This window comes from Phoca vitulina, unplaced genomic scaffold, assembly GCF_004348235.1.
Source record: "Phoca vitulina isolate PV1807 unplaced genomic scaffold, GSC_HSeal_1.0 scaffold71, whole genome shotgun sequence".
Classification (NCBI taxonomy): Eukaryota; Metazoa; Chordata; class Mammalia; order Carnivora; family Phocidae; genus Phoca; species Phoca vitulina.
In genome coordinates this window covers 7,258,577-7,274,490 of record NW_022589774.1, presented here as the reverse complement: position 1 = coordinate 7,274,490, position 15,914 = coordinate 7,258,577, and the positions used below count along the sequence as shown (strand labels likewise).

General features: G+C 37.4%; 2 protein-coding genes across 2 annotated transcripts in view; both read left to right on the top strand.

Moving 5' to 3' along the window:
- ACBD6 (acyl-CoA binding domain containing 6) overlaps window positions 1-15,914 on the top strand; it is a 218,133-nt gene that overhangs the window by 118,873 nt on the left and 83,346 nt on the right. The gene's annotated exons all lie outside the window — the stretch shown is intronic.
- On the top strand, window positions 6,082-7,276 carry LOC116624958 (calcyclin-binding protein-like). Its single transcript, XM_032393235.1, has one exon. It carries the CDS (start codon window positions 6,551-6,553, stop codon window positions 7,151-7,153), a length of 603 nt encoding a protein of 200 aa, XP_032249126.1. The 5' UTR covers window positions 6,082-6,550; the 3' UTR covers window positions 7,154-7,276.

Sequence of the window (15,914 nt, the reverse complement as noted above, 5' to 3'; positions counted from 1 at the left end):
TTTCCTGACTTGTTAATTTTAGCCATTCTGACTGGTGTGAGGTGATATCTCATTGAGGTTTTGATTTGGATTTCCCTGATGCCGAGTGATGTTGAGCACTTTTTCATGTGTCTGTTGGCCGTTTGGATGTCTTCTTTGGACAAATGTCTGTTCATGTCTTCTGCCCATTTCTTGATTGGATCATTTGTTCTTTGGGTGTTGAGTTTCATAAATTCTTTATAGATTTTTGGATACTAGCCCTTTATCTGATATGTCATTTGCAAATATCTTCTCCCATTCTGTCGGTTGTCTTTTGGTTTTGTTGATTGTTTCCTTTGCTGTGCAAAAGCTTTTTATCTTGATGAAGTCCCAATAGTTCATTTTTGCCCTTGCTTCCCTTGCCTTTGGCGATGTTTTTAGGAAGAAGTTGCTGTGGCTGAGGTTGAAGAGGTTGCTGCCTGTGTTCTCCTTTAGGATTTTGATGGACTCCTGTCTCACATTGAGGTCTTTCAACCATTTTGAGTCTATTTTTGTGTGTGGTGTAAGGAAATGGTCCAGTTTCATTCTTCTGCACGTGGGTGTCCAGTTTCCCCAACACCATTTGTTGAAGAGACTGTCTTTTTTCCATTGGACATTCTTTCCTGCTTTGTCGAAGATTACTTGACCATAGCATTGAGGGTCCATTTCTGGGCTCTTTATTCTGTTCCATTGATCTATGTGTCTGTTTTTGTGCCAGTACCATACTGTCTTGATGATTACAGCTTTGTAATAGAGCTAGAAGTCCGAAATTGTGATGCCACCAGCTTTGCTTTTCTTTTTCAACATTCCTCTGGCTATTCAGTGTTTTTTCTGGTTCCATACAAATTTTAAGATTATCTGTTCCATTTCTTTGAAAAAAGTTGATGGTATTTTGATGGGGATTGCATTGAATGTGTAGATTGCCCTAGGTAGCATTGACATCTTCACAATATTTGTTCTTCCAATCCATGAGCATGGAACATTTTTCCATTTCTTTGTGTCTTCCTCAATTTCTTTCATGAGTATTTTATAGTTTTCTGAGTACAGATCCTTTGCCTCTTTGGTTAGATTTATTCCTAGGTATCTTATGGTTTTGGGTGCAGTTGTAAATGGGCTCGACTTAATTTCTCTTTCTTCTGTCTTGTTGTTAGTGTATAGGAATGCCACTGATTTCTGTGCATTGATTTTGTATCCTGCCACTTTACTGAATTCCTGTATGAGTTGTAGCAGTTTTGGGGTGGAGTCTTTTGGGTTTTCCACATAAAGTATCATATCATCTGCAAAGAGTGAGAGTTTGACTTCTTATTTGCCAATTTGGATGCCTTTTATTTCTTTTTGTTGTCTGATTGCTGTGGCTAGGACTTCTAATACTATGTTGAATAGCAGTGGTGATAGTGGACGTCCCTGTCGTGTTCCTGACCTTAGTGGGAAAGCTCTTAGTTTTTCCCCATTGAGAATGATATTTGCTGTGGGTTTTTCATAGATGGCTTTTATGATATTGAGGTAGGTACCCTCTATGCCTATACTCTGAAGAGTTTTGATCAAGAAAGGATGCTGTACTTTGTCAAATGCTTTCTCTGCATCTATAGAGAGGATCATATGGTTCTTGTTCTTTCTTTTATCAATGTGTTGTATCACATTGATTGATTTGCAGATGTTGAACCAACCTTGCAGCCCAGGGATAAATCCCACTTGGTCATGGTAAATAATCCTTTCAATGTACTTTTGGATCCTGTTGGCTAGTATTTTGGTGAGAATTTTTGCATCCATGTTCATCAAGGATATTGGTCTGTAATTCTCCTTTTTGATGGGGTCTTTGTCTGGTTTGGGATCAAGGTAATGGTGGCCTCATAAAATGAGTTTGGAAGTTTTCCTTCCATTTCTATTTTTTGGAACAGTTTCAGAAGAATAGGTATTAATTCTTCTTGAAATGTTTGGTAGAATTCTCCTGGGAAGCCATCTGGCCCTGGGCTTTTGTTTGTTGGGAGATTTTTGATGACTGCTTCAATTTCCTTAGTGGTTATAGGTCTGTTCAGGTTTTCTATTTCTTCCTGGTTCAGTTTTGGTAGTTGATACATCTCTAGGAATGCATCCATTTCTTCCAGATTATCTAATTTGCTGGCATAGAGTTGCTCATATTATGTTCTTATAATTGTTTGTATTTCTTTGGTGTTGGTTGTGATCTCTCCTCTTTCATTCATGATTTTATTTATTTGGGTCCTTTCTCTTTTCTTTTTGATAAGTCTGGCCAGGGGTTTATCAATCTTATTAATTCTTTCAAAGAACCAGCTCCTAGTTTCGTTGATCTGTTCTACTGTTCTTTTGGTTTCTATTTCATTGATTTCTGCTCTGATCTTTATTATTTCTCTTCTCCTGCTGGGCTTAGGCTGTACTTGCTGTTCTTTCTCCAGCTCCTTTAGGTGTAGGGTTAGGTTGTGCATTTGAGACCTTTCTTGTTTCTTGAGAAAGGCTTGTATTGCTATATACTTTCCTCTTAGGACTGCCTTTGCTGCATCCCAGAGATTCTGAACAGTTGTGTTTTCATTTTCATTTGTTTCCATGAATTTTTTAAATTCTTCTTTAATTTCCTGGTTGACCCATTCATTCTTTTGTAGGATTCTCTTTATCCTCCATGTATTTGAGTTCTTTCTGACTTTCCTCTTGTGTTTGAGTTCTAGTTTCAAAGCACTGTGGTCTGAAAATATGCAGGGAATGATCCCAATCTTTTGGTACCGGTTGAGACCTGATTTGTGACCTAGGATGTGATCTATTCCGGAGAATGTTCCATGGGCACTAGAGAAGAATGTGTATTCTGTTGCTTTGGGATGGAATGTTCTGAATGTATCTGTGAAGTCCATTTGGTCCAGTGTGTCATTTAACGTCTTTATTTCCTTGTTGATCTTTTGCTTAGATGATCTGTCCATTTCAGTGAGGGGGGTGTTAAAGTCCCCCACTATTATTGTATTGTTGTCGATGTGTTTCTTTGCTTTTGTTATTAATTGGCTTATATAATTGGCTGCTCCCATGTTAGGGGCATAGATATTTACAATTGTTAGATCTTCTTGTTGGATAGACCCTTTAGGTAGGAAATAGTGTCCTTCCTCATCTCTTATTAAACAGTCTTTGGTTTAAAATCTAATTTGTCTGATATAAGGATTGCCACCCCAGCTTTCTTTTGGTGTCCATTAGCATGGTAAATGGTTTTCCACCCCCTCACTTTCAATCTGGAGGTGCCTTTGGTTCTAAAATGAGTCTCTTGCAGACAGCATATCAATGGGTCTTGTTTTTTTATCCAATCTGATAGCCTGTGTCTTTTGATTGGGGCATGTAGCCCATTTACATTCAGGGTAACTATTGAAAGATATGAATTTAGTGCCATTGTATTGCCTGTAAGGTGACTGTTACTGTATATTGTCTGTGTTCCTTTCTGGTCTATGTTGCTTTTAGGCTCTCTCTTTGCTTAGAGGACCCCTTTCAATATTTCTTGTAGGGCTGCTTTCATGTTTGCAAATTCCTTTAGTTTTTGTTTGTCCTGGAAGCTTTATATCTCTCCTTCTATTTTCAATGACAGCGTAGCTGGATATAGTATTCTTGGCTGCATATTTTTCTCATTTAGTGCTCTGAATATATCCTGCCAGTCCTTTCTGGCCTGCCAGGTCTCTGTGGATAGGTCTGTTGCCAATCTAATGTTTCTACCATTGTAGGTTACAGATCTCTTCTCCCGAGCTGCTTTCAGGATTTTCTCTTTGTCTCTGAGACTCGTAAGTTTTACTATTAGATGTCGGGGTGTTGACCTATTTTTATTGATTTTGAGTGGGGTTCTCTGTGCCTTCTGGATTTTGATGCCTGTTTCCTTCCCCAAATTAGGGAAGTTCTCTGCTATAATTTGCTCCAATATACCTTCTGCCCCTCTTTCTCTTTCTTCTTCTGGGATCCCAATTATTCTAATGTTGTTTCGTCTTACGGTATCACTTATCTCTCGAATTCTGCCCTCGTGATCCAGTAGTTGTTTATCTCTCTTTTTCTCAGCTTCTTTATTTTCCATCATTTGGTTTTCTATATCACTAATTCTCTCTTCTGCCTCATTTATCCTAGCAGTTAGAGCCTCCATTTTTTATTGCACCTCATTAATAGCCTTTATTATTCTGACTTTTATTGCCATCAATTAATTCTACCTCTTCTTGAAATTCAAATACTTGTAACATATATATTATTTTGGATCAGGTTTATTATGCTCAATATAACATAGGCTTAATATAACATATATCCATCTTGTTACATATATCATTTGTTCCTTTATTGCTGTATGTTTTTTTTATTGTATTTTATGCGTATACCACAACTTATCTATTCTCCTGTTGATGGACATTTAGTTTTTTGATTTTTTGCTCTTCAGTTTAATGAATAGTGGCTATTATGAATAAAGTGGCTATAAACATTTTACATGGGCATATACACATATATTTTCATTTCTCTTGGGGATATACATAGGAGTAGAATTGCTGGATCATTTGGTAACTCTCATTTGAACCTTTTGAGGAACTACTTACAGTTTTTCAAAGAGGCTGCCCCATTTTACATTCCCACCAGCAATGTGTGAGAGTTCCAGTTTTTCACATCTTTGTCAACATAGCCATTTTAGTGTATTTCATTGTGGTTTTGATTTTCATTGTCCTAATTGTTAATGATGTTGAGGATCTTTTCCTGTGCTTATTGGCCACTTTTGTATGTTCTTTGAAAGGTAAATGTCTTTTCAGATCCTGTGCCCACTTTTTTTTAATTGGGGGGAAAAAAAAAGGCCGCAGAAAGCATAATAAGGTTTTTTAGAAGCAAAATTTGTTGAGGGATATAATGGACTCAGGGCCAGCCTTTTTGAGGTAAATCATCATTTGTGTTCTTGTTGCCATCCTCTCTTCTGTCTGAGATATTAATCTGGGTGAAATCAGCTTTGAAAGGACTGATAATGGTGACCTCAAAGGGAAAATATGTTGTAACAGAAGCCTGAAGGGTGTGGGTACAAGGGAGTAGGTTGGGGACTTTGCTTAGGTGATGGTATTAGTAGTGGGATAAATGAAGTAACTGCCTGAATCAGACCTTTTATTTTGTTTTTGGCACTTTTCTTTTAATCTCCCTAAATTCTCTAGCCATCATTCAGAAGGACCCCCAAAGAAAAGGGACTAGGTTAGTTTTGTGGATTCACCTAATTCTATAGGTGGTCTCTATACCTCAAACAGCTAGAGCAGATTAATATTAACTATGTCTAGGGGAAGGGAAGGGAGGGAAAACTGGGAAGAAATCACAGAGGGAGACAAACCATGAGAGACTCTTGACTCTGGGAAACAAACTGAGGATTGCGGAAGGGGAGGTTGGGTGGGGAGATGGGGTAACTGGGTGATGGGCATTAAGGAGGGCACATGACGTGGTGAGCAGTGGGTGTTATACGCAACTGATTAGTCATTGAACACTACATCTGAAACAAATGACGTAGTATATGTTGGCTAATTGAATTTAAATTTTAAAAATCCATATGGAAAAAAAGAAAAAAAAACATCTCTGTCCCCGTTTTAAGAATTTGGTTGTGTCTTTATTATTGAGTTGTGAGATTTATTATGTATTATGAATACAAGCCCCTTATCAGGTATGATTTGCAAATATGTTCTTCCATTCAATGGATTGTCTTTTTACTGGCATAATAGTATCCTTTGAAACACAAAAAGTTTTAATTTTGATGAAGCCCAATATATCTAGTTTTTATTTTGTTTGTGTTTTCAATGTCATTTCTAAGAAACTGTTGTTTAATCAGAGATCATAGTGATTAAGCCTTTTTTTTTTTAAAGATTTTTATTTATTTATTTGACAGAGAAAGACACAGTGAGAGAAGGAACACAAGCAGGGGGAGTGGGAGAGGGAGAAGCAGGCTTCCCGTGGAGCAGGGAGCCCGATGCGGGGCTCGATCCCAGGACCCTGGGATCATGACCTGAGCCAAAGGCAGATGCTTAGCGACTGAGCCACCCAGGTGCCCTGAGCCTTTTTCTTCTAAGAGTGTTACGTAATGTTCTCTCTTACATTTAGGTTTTTGATTAATTTTGAGAGGTGTATGATGTGAGGTAGAGGTCCAACTTTATTCTTTTACATGTGGATATTGTTTCAGTGTCATTGGTTGAAAAGACCATTCCTTTCCCCCCACTGAATTGTTGTAAGACCCTTACCAAAAATCATTTGACCGTAAATGTGAGGGTTGATTTCTAGATTTCTCAGTTCTTTTCCATTGATTCATATGTCTACCCTTATGCCAATACACTTCTTTTGTTAAATTTATTCCTTCGCTGAGATTTTCTATTTTTCTCATTTATTTCAAGAATGCTCATAACTCCCAGAGGCACTGCGTGCGGGAGGCAGGCCGGGTCTCACGCCAGGTCGGGTGTGCACACAGGCTTGGGGCGCTGCGACTCGTGCAGTTGGGGCCTGTGTCTGGGTAAGCGCGTTTGGTGCGGTGTTTCCTGTTCTCTTCCCTGCGTGTCTGCAGCTCGGGTCTTGCCCAATCAGCCCGACCATGGCTTCAGCTTTGGAAGAGCTGCAGAAAGATTTAGAAGAGGTGAAGGTGCTGCTGGAAAAGGCCACTAGAAAAAGAGTACGTGATGCCCTTACAGCTGAAAAATCCAAGATTAAGATAGAAATCAAGAACAAGATGCAGCAGAAATCAAAGAGAAAAGCAGAACTTCTTGACAGTGAAAAGCCAGGTGCTGTGGTTGCTCCCATTACAACAGGATATACAGTGAAAATCAGTAATTACGGATGGGATCAGTCAGATAAGTTTGTGAAAATCTACATTACCTTAACTGGAGTTCATCAAGTCCCCACCGAGAATGTGCAGGTGCATTTCACAGAGAGGTCATTTGATCTTTTGGTAAAGAATCTAAATGGGAAGAGTTACTCCATGATTGTGAACAATCTCGTAAAACCCATCTCTGTGGAAGGCAGTTCAAAAAAAGTTAAGACAGATACAGTTCTTATCTTATGTAGAAAGAAAGCAGAAAACACACGGTGGGACTACCTGACTCAGGTTGAAAAAGAAGGCAAAGAGAAAGAAAAGCCCTCCTATGACACTGAAACAGATCCTAGTGAGGGATTGATGAATGTTCTAAAGAAAATTTAGGAAGATGGAGATGATGACATGAAGCGAACCATATAATAAAGCCTGGGTGGAATCAAGAGAGAAGCAAGCCAAAGGAGACACAGAATTTTAAGACTTTAAAGTCATTTTGGGAACTGCGATGTGGAAATGTTTTTTTTTTTTAAAGATTTTATTTATTTATTTGACAGAGAGAGAGACAGTGAGAGAGAGAACACAAGCAGGGGGAGTGGGAGAGGGAGAAGCAGGCTTCCCGCGGAGCAGGGAGCCTGATGTGGGGCTCAGTCCCAGGACCCTGGGAACATGACCTGAGCTGAAGGCAGACGCCTAACGACTGAGCCACCCAGGTGCCCCCAATGTGGAAATATTGATGTTTCCAATGAGGAAATGTTGGTGAGCTGCACAGATAAATTTGACAGATAACTGCTTACATAGCCTTCTTCTAAGTAAAGGCAGTGAATGCTCCCATTTCCTCCTGGAGGATTTATTTAAATAAAATATGCTTAATAAACACTTCCTCCAAAATGGTTTCCTTAGTAATCTGGGCATTTTGTTCAAAAAAGGATAATATTGTATTCTTGTGTGAAATGTAAAAAAGCAAGTCTTGCCTAATGATAATGCTACATTGTGCATATTTTTGTTCAGCTAAGAGGTAGAAAACAAAAGTTGTTTGCCTGTAAGTTGCTGATATTTGCCTATAAGTTCCTGATACCAGCTCCCACCATTGTAAGAATAAGTAAAAATAAAACCTGTATTTTTGCATTAAAAAAAAGAATGCTCATAACTCCTTATTGAAATATTTTATGACTACTACTTGAAAATCCTTGTCAGATAATTCTAACATCTGAGTCACCTTGGTGTTTGGTGTATATTGATTGCCTTTGCTCATTCAAATTCTGATTTTCTTGGTTCTTGATTACTATGGCTTTGTGTAGTATGTTTTGAAACTGAGAAGTGTGAACTCTCTGACTTTGTTCTTTTTTTTTTCAAGGTTATTTTTGCTATTCTGGCCCTTGGATTTCCACGTGAATTTTAGAATCAGTTTACTTATTTCTGCAAAACAAAAGGCAGCTGAGTTTTTTTTTGTTTTTGTTTTGCTGATTTTTTTTTTTTAAGATTTTTTTATTTATTCATTCGAGACACAGAGATAGAGACAGAGAGAGAGAGAGAGAGAGAATAAGCAGGGGGAGAAGCACAGGGAGGGGGAGAAGCAGACTCCCCACTGAGCAGGGAGCCCGATGCGGGGCTTGATCCCAGGACCCTGGGATCATGACCTGAGCCGAAGGCAGACGCTTAGCCATCTGAGCCACCCAGGCGCCCCGGCAGCTGAGATTTTTATAGGGATTGCATTGAATCTGTAGATCAATTTGGGGAGTGGTGCCATTTTAAAATATTAAGTCATCCCATCCATGAAATGTCCTTTCATTTATTTAGGGCTTGTTTAATTTCTTTCAATGATGTTTTGCAGTTTTCCATTTATAAGTCTTACACTTCTTTTGTTAAATTTATTCCTAAGCAAAAGAATAGAAGATATAAAAAAGAACTAAATGAAAATTATAGAACTGAAGACACAATAATTGAAATAAAAATTCACTGGGTGGGCTCAATACCATAATGGAGATGACAGAGAAAAGAATCCGTGAACTTGAAGTCAGATCAGTAGAAATTATCTATTTTGAAAAACTAAGAGAAGGTAGATGGAATAGAAATCAACAGAGCTTCCAGGACCTGTGTGACAATTACAGATTTAGTTTTTTGTCATCTGAGTCTCAGAAGGAGGAGAAAAACTGTGAAGCTGAAAAATATTCAAAGAAATAATGCGGAAAACTTCCCAATTTGATGAACGGCATTATAGATTAAAGAAGCTGAACAAACCCAAAACAGATAAATCTGAAAAATTCTATGCTGAATATGTCAAAATCAGACTTTCAAAAATTAAAGAGAAAACATTGAAAGCAGCTAGTAGGAAAGAATACATTATTTCTATAGGGAAACAATGATTCAGATGGTTTTTCATGGAGGCCATAAGGATGTGGCACCACATTTTTCAGGTGCTGAAAGAAAAGCTGTCAACTCTTAATTCTATAGCCAGTGAAAATATCTTTCAGGAATAAAGGTGAAATAAAGACATTCTCAAATGAAGAAAAATGCAGAGCATTTGTCACCCACAGATCTACTCTAGAAGAATGGCTAAATGGAAGTTCGTTAAAGAGAGGAAATGGTAACAGGAGGGAACTTGTGACATAAAGAAGAAAGAGAAACAACAGTAGAATGGATGAAAATAGGGGTAAAAATAATATACTGTCCTTTACTTGATTATTTAAAATTACACTTGACCACCAAATCAAAAATTTTACATCATCTGATGTTAAATATCCTACTGATCCATAAGAAATATTTAAGACAATTACATTGGGAGGGGGGAGCATTTCTAGTTTCAGCTCCAAAATTAAAGAACATAGAAATACCAGTCCTTACAGTAACAAAGTAATAGTGGAACACATTGACAAGACCAATGTTAAGGAGCTTACCCCCATGTTTTCTTCTAGTAGTTTTGTGGTTTCAGGTCATTACTCTATTTTGAATTGATTTTTGTGTGTGGTATAAGATAGGGGTCTCAGTTACTGAGAGAATTGTCTTAAAATCTCCAATTATGATTTATTTATTTTTTCTTTTAGTTATGTTCCTTTTTATATACCTTCAAACTATGTTATTAGATACAAATCTAAGATCTTGTTGAATTGACCCTTTTATCACTGAGAAATGGCTATTTTAAAATCTATTAATTCTTAGGGTCTTAAAATGTACTTTGTTCAGTGTTATATAGTTACATCAGTTTTTCTTTTTCTTTTTTTTTTTTTAAGATTTTATTTATTTATTTGACAGAGAGGGACAGCGAGAGAGGGAACACAAGCAGGGGGAGTGGGAGAGGGAGAAGCAGGCTTCCCGCTGAGCAGGGAGCCCGACGCGGGGCTCGATCCCAGGACCCTGGGATCATGACCCAAGCCCAAGGCAGACACTTAATGACTGAGCCACCCAGGTGCCCCACATCAGTTTTTCTTTGGATAGTGTTTGCCTTATATATTTTTTTCTATCCTTTAGATTTTACTCTATTTCTGTATTAGTTTGCTTGGGCTGCCATGACAAAATACCACAGATGGAATGGCTTAAACAGCAGACATTTTCTCACAGCTCTGGAGGCTTCAAGTCTAAGAGCAGAGGGCTGACAGGGTCAAGTCTAAGAGCAGAGGGCTGACAGGGTCCCAGAGTGGGACCTCTTGTAGTGGCTTGCAGACAGCTGCCTTCTCACTTGTCCTCACATGGCCTTTCTTCTGTGTGCTCACAGAGAGGTGTCTGGTGTCTACTCTGCTTCTAATAGGACAACAGCCCTGTTGGATCAAGGCCCTACTCCAATGACCTAATTTAACCTTAATTACCACCTTAAAGGCCTTGCCTCCAAGTACAGTCACACCAGGGGGCAGGGCTTCAACTTAACGAATTTGAGGGGAACATAATTCAGTCTATTAACACTATGTCTTTATATTTAAAGTGTGTTTCTTGTAAATAGCATGTAGTTAGGTCTTGGTTTTTATTTGGATCTTTATCTTTTAATGACAAAGTTTAATTTATTTACATTTAATGTAATTAGTTGTATTATTCCATTTAATTTTGCCATCTTTCTGTTTGTTTTCTGTTTCACCTGCTTTTTGTTTTTCTGCTTTTCCTTTCCCAATTTTTTCTGTATTTATCAAGTATTTTTTTATTATTTCATTTTGCCTTCTTTAATGGGTATTTGCTATTCCTTTTATGATTATTCTTTTAGTGGTTGTGATAGGAGTTACAAAATAGTACCTTATTACAGTCTGCCTTAAATTAATGCTTTTGTCTTCTCCTGAACTATGTAAATCTCTTAAAATGGTACAATTCTGTTTATTTTTCTTTCTGCTTATGTTACTATAACTGTGATATATTTTTACTTCTGTACAGACCTCACAGGATACTGTTTTGGCATTGAACAGTCAATAGTCTTTTATCTTTATGCACATAAATGATGCTTTTTTATTCCTTCTTGCAGTTTCCTGATTTCACCTGGTATCATTTTTCTTTTGCCTGAAGTACTTACTTCAATATTTCTTATAATATTGACTTCTAATGATGGGTAACCTCAGCTTCAGTTCCCTGAGTATGTCTATTTCACTTATTGTTTAAAAAGATAATTTTGCTTGATAGAGAATTCTATGTTGGCCACTTTATTCTTTCTGCCCTTTAGACCAGTCATTCCGTCTTCTTCTAGATCTCATATTTTCTTCTTAGAAGTTAGCTGTAAGTCTTACTGTTCTTACCCTGAGGATGATGTCTTTTGGTCTGACAGCATTTAAGATTTTCCCAATATATATCATTTTCCAGGAGTGATTAAGTGGGTGTTGTTGTTTAACTCTGCTTGGGGTCCACTGAACCTTTTGACATACCTTTTCTTGATTTTGCAAAATTTTTCATTGTGATGTCTTCAGATATTGCTTCTCCTCCATTCTCTTATCTGGAAGTACAGTTTCTCATATTTTAGACCATTTGGCATGTATTCTAAAAATCATATATTCTCTTTTATTTTTTTTGTTTTATATTATTTATATATTTATATTCTCTAAGTGCTCCAGTTTGGATAATTTTTGTTGACCCATCTTTGCCTTTGATAATCTTATCTTCTTCTGTTAAGTTCTTAATTGCATTGAGTTCTTAATTACAAACATTGTAATTTTTCAGTTCCAGAATGACCATTTGATTAACTTTACCTAGTCCCTTTTTATGTTGAAATTTTTCATCTTTTGTTCTGTTTTCTTTCATGTATTTGCAGTAATCTTTTTAAAGTTCTTTTTTCTTAATTTAAATAGCTGAATCATCTTTGAGGCTGCTGCTTTTGGCTCTTTCTTCTTTATTGTTTATGGATCACAATTTCCCGCTTGTCCACATATCTCAATAAATTTTTTAAAATTTGAAACAGTCTAAATTTATACAAACAAGAGTGTGTTTAAACCTTAAACCTCGAACTAGAAGAGTATTTTGCCAGCATTATGCCCTATCACCCCTACACAAACAAGGACATTCTACTATATAACCACAATTCAACTGTCCCAATCAGGATATTATCACTGTATATTACTGTCATCTAATCTTCATACATCACTCAGATTTTGCCAGTTGGCCCTTGAGGGTCTTTTTTTTTTTTTTTTTTAAAGGTTTATTCATTCTATTTTAGAGAACACGAGCATGGAGAGGGGCAGAGAGAGAGGGAGACAAGCAGACTCCCAGTGAGCATGGAAACTGACTCAGGGCTTGATCCCAGGATCCTGAGATCATGACCTGAGCCGAAACCAAGAGTCAGAGGCTCAACCAACTAAGCCACCCATGTGTCCCCCTAGAGGGTCTTTTATAACAAAAGGCTTCAGTTTAGAATCACACATTGCATTTAACTATCATGTTGAAAAGAGCCTAAAGATTTCCTTTAGTCTGGAACAATTAGACAGTTTCTCCTTGACCTTTATGAATTTGATATCTTTAAAAATTACAGACCAATTACTTTCTAGACTGTTTCTCATTTAGAGTTTGTCTGATGTTTCCTCCTGATTATGTTTATGTTATGCATCTCTAGAGGGATGTTGTAGAAGTGATACTGTGTTCTTATTGGAACCTATCTGATAGCACATACTTTCAATTTGCCCTATTACTGATGTTTATTTTGATCACTTGGTTAAGGTGGTGTCTGCCAAGATTCTTCATAGTAAAATTACTTTTGTCCCTTTGTAATTCATTACTGTTTTGTTGGAAAGATACTTGGAGATATAAAAATATCCTGTCCTCATCAAAACTTCAATTCATGCTTTTATTTACATCAGTTTGGATTCACAGTTCCCTATTTTATTTAATATTATAATATACTGTTATCATTATTTAAATTTATGCTCAAATTACTCCAGGTTTGTCCAGTGGGAGCTGTTCAGTCTGGCTCCTGTGTCTTTTTGACATATGCCCATAATTCTTTGAGAATTTTCACACTTTCTGGCATAACAAGAACTCCAGTTCACCTTGAACTTTTCCCTTTCCCAGCCATGGAAACAGCAGTTTCTCCAGAGAGCTGTGGTTCATTTAGTAGAGAATGGTATTTAGAAACCAAGATCTGAGTAATAGGTGTGCTCATTGCTGTTGGGCTATCACTCTTCCCAGATCTCCTGACATACACGCATACACACACACAATATCTGTGTTCATTTTACTTTGTGTGCTGTGTATGTGTTTACCATAAGTTCACACCAGTACCTCTACTTCCGGGTGAATACCACAGATTCATTCAATTTTTCTATATTTGTAACTCTTTTTCTCTGACAGAGAGAAGCCTGGCTCTCATTATCATATTTACTTACTTGATCAATCTCCCAGTGTGTAACCAGTTTCTCACTGCTGTTGTCACCCCCTCTCCTGCATGGATGCCTTCAACATACTGAAGTTCTGACAGCTTGCTCAGACACTTTCCTGGAGGATGCCATCCTCACACCTCTTGGCCACTGACTCCTCTGAGATGGGTTACTTTCCCATGGGAGTGCCTTCCTCAGGCAGCTTAGGCTTCAACATCCAATACCTTGCCAACCTTTTGTAGGGATAGCTTCTTCACTCTACTTGGACTCTGATACTTTGTACCAGACCATCTTTCTGTCTGGACATCTTCCTCATCTTGCATGAGCCCTGACACCTCATATTAGGCTGCTACCACTCCCAGTGGACACCCTCTTCATCCTAGTTAGTCTCTAATACCTTGCTCTACACCATGACTCCTCCCTCTTCTCTTCCCTTCCACTCCCATGGATACCTACTTCATTCAGCCTTACCTATGGTTTTAAAACTGAACTATTCAATAAAAGAAGAGGAAGAGCTAGATCTCGTAATTTTTTTATGGTATGTTGCACATTATGTATAAAGAAGAGACTGAAGTCAGTGTTATTTTCCCCCAAGAGAGGGCAACCCTGATCCTCTGTCAGATATATTGATTGAGGGGCTGATCACCTCAGGCCAATGAGGAATTAAGCTAGGTTGGTGCTGTGTTGTAGCTCTAGTTATACTTCTGTTTTCTTACATATCTGGGGGAGACTTTTTAGGGCTTTTGCTTGTGAGCCTATGGGTCTCTGCCTCCCTGCTTTGAAAGACTGATGAAGACTCAGTCTGGTTCTTTCTGCTTTTCCTATCTCACACTGCTTCCAAATTTTGGCAGATGTGTTTACCCTGAGATTTGTTGTTTGAGGTAGGCCTCTTCCTCAAGAAGGACTGTCTCTCAAATATTGCAAGATAACAGATTCCTGTGTGTTCTTTTAGAAAGTCTGATTTCCCACACAACCCCTGATTCAGAAATTAAACCATGTGGGAAAATAGCACTTTGTATTTGGGACTTCTGAAATTTTTCAATTGTTGAGCCAACCCCAAACAACCTCCAAAAGTTTTGCTGATTTTATTTTCCCCAGCGTCATCATTTTATTTGAGCCACTCTCAATCCTTAGCCTTTACACAGAATCAGCAAATACCCCTAGGTCAGGAAGCATCAGGAGAGAGCTTGTTCTCTCTCTTTTTTTTTTTTTTTTTTTTTGAGAACCTGTTCTCTGAGTAGCTCTCTGATTTAGTTCATTCAGTCCTTTTTGCTTCCGTGACTCTTTATAAATACAACTTTTCAATTTACCTAACTTTTTTTAGTTGTTGCATTAAGAAAATTATTATATCTTCTTACATCTTACTGGGAACCAAAAAACAGCCATACATGTGGTTTCTGTACTTCTTTTTCAGTTAATATTATATATAATGGACATTTTTCCATATTCAATTGTTTTAAAGTTTTTTATTGTTTTTTTTTTTAATAGCTTATCAAACTGAGGGTCTTATAGCCCTGGCAACAGTGGAATACATGATATATGCAAGAATACGTGAGAAACCAGAGTGCCTGGGTGGCTCAGTTGGTTAAGTGTCTGACTCTGGTTCAGGTCATGAATTCGGGGTCCTGGGATTGAGCCCTGAGTCGGGCTCCATGCTCAGCGGGGAGTCTGCTTCTCCCTCTGTCTCTCTCTCTACCTCTCCCTCTGCCCGTAACCCTGTTTGTCCTCTCTCTCTCTCTCAAATAAATAAATCTTTAAGAAAGTGAAAAAAAATTAAAAATTTAATAAAAAAGAATATATGAGAAACCATAAGATGAATATGGTGCATCTTTCCAGAGTATCTATTTTCCTTGAAGATTTGGGGAATACAAATAATTTAACTTGGAAGTAGCTCTAAAAATCATTTTATAGGTAAACAAACATAGATATATAATTGTAGAATAGGATATAAAATGTACACACATTACTTAGATAAAACAAGATTTCAAGGAAATTTCTTGTTTTCAGTAAAGCTGTATAGTCACTTAAGATATTCTTTCTTTTTTTTTTGGACAAGAAGGCAGCTGGAGCAGGCAAGGTCACCAAGTCTGGCAAGAAAGCTGAGAAGGCTAAATGAATATTATCCCCAATACCTGCCACCCCAGTCTTAATCAGTGGTGGAAGAACAGTCTCAGAACTGTTTGTGTCAATTGGCCATTGAAGTTTAATAGTAAAAAACTGGTTAATGATAACAATGCATTGTGAAACCTTCAGAAGGAAAGAAGAATGTTTTTTGGACCATTTAGGTTTTTGTGTTTGTGTGGCAGTTTTAAGTTATTAGTTTTTAAAATCAGTACTTTTTTTTTTTTTTTTTTTTTTTTTTTTTTTTTTTTTTTTTT

Excerpts from the sequence above, each read along its gene's own strand:
- LOC116624958 (XM_032393235.1), top strand. The coding sequence starts at position 6,551 with ATGGCTTCAGCTTTGGAAGAGCTGCAGAAAGATTTAGAAGAGGTGAAG.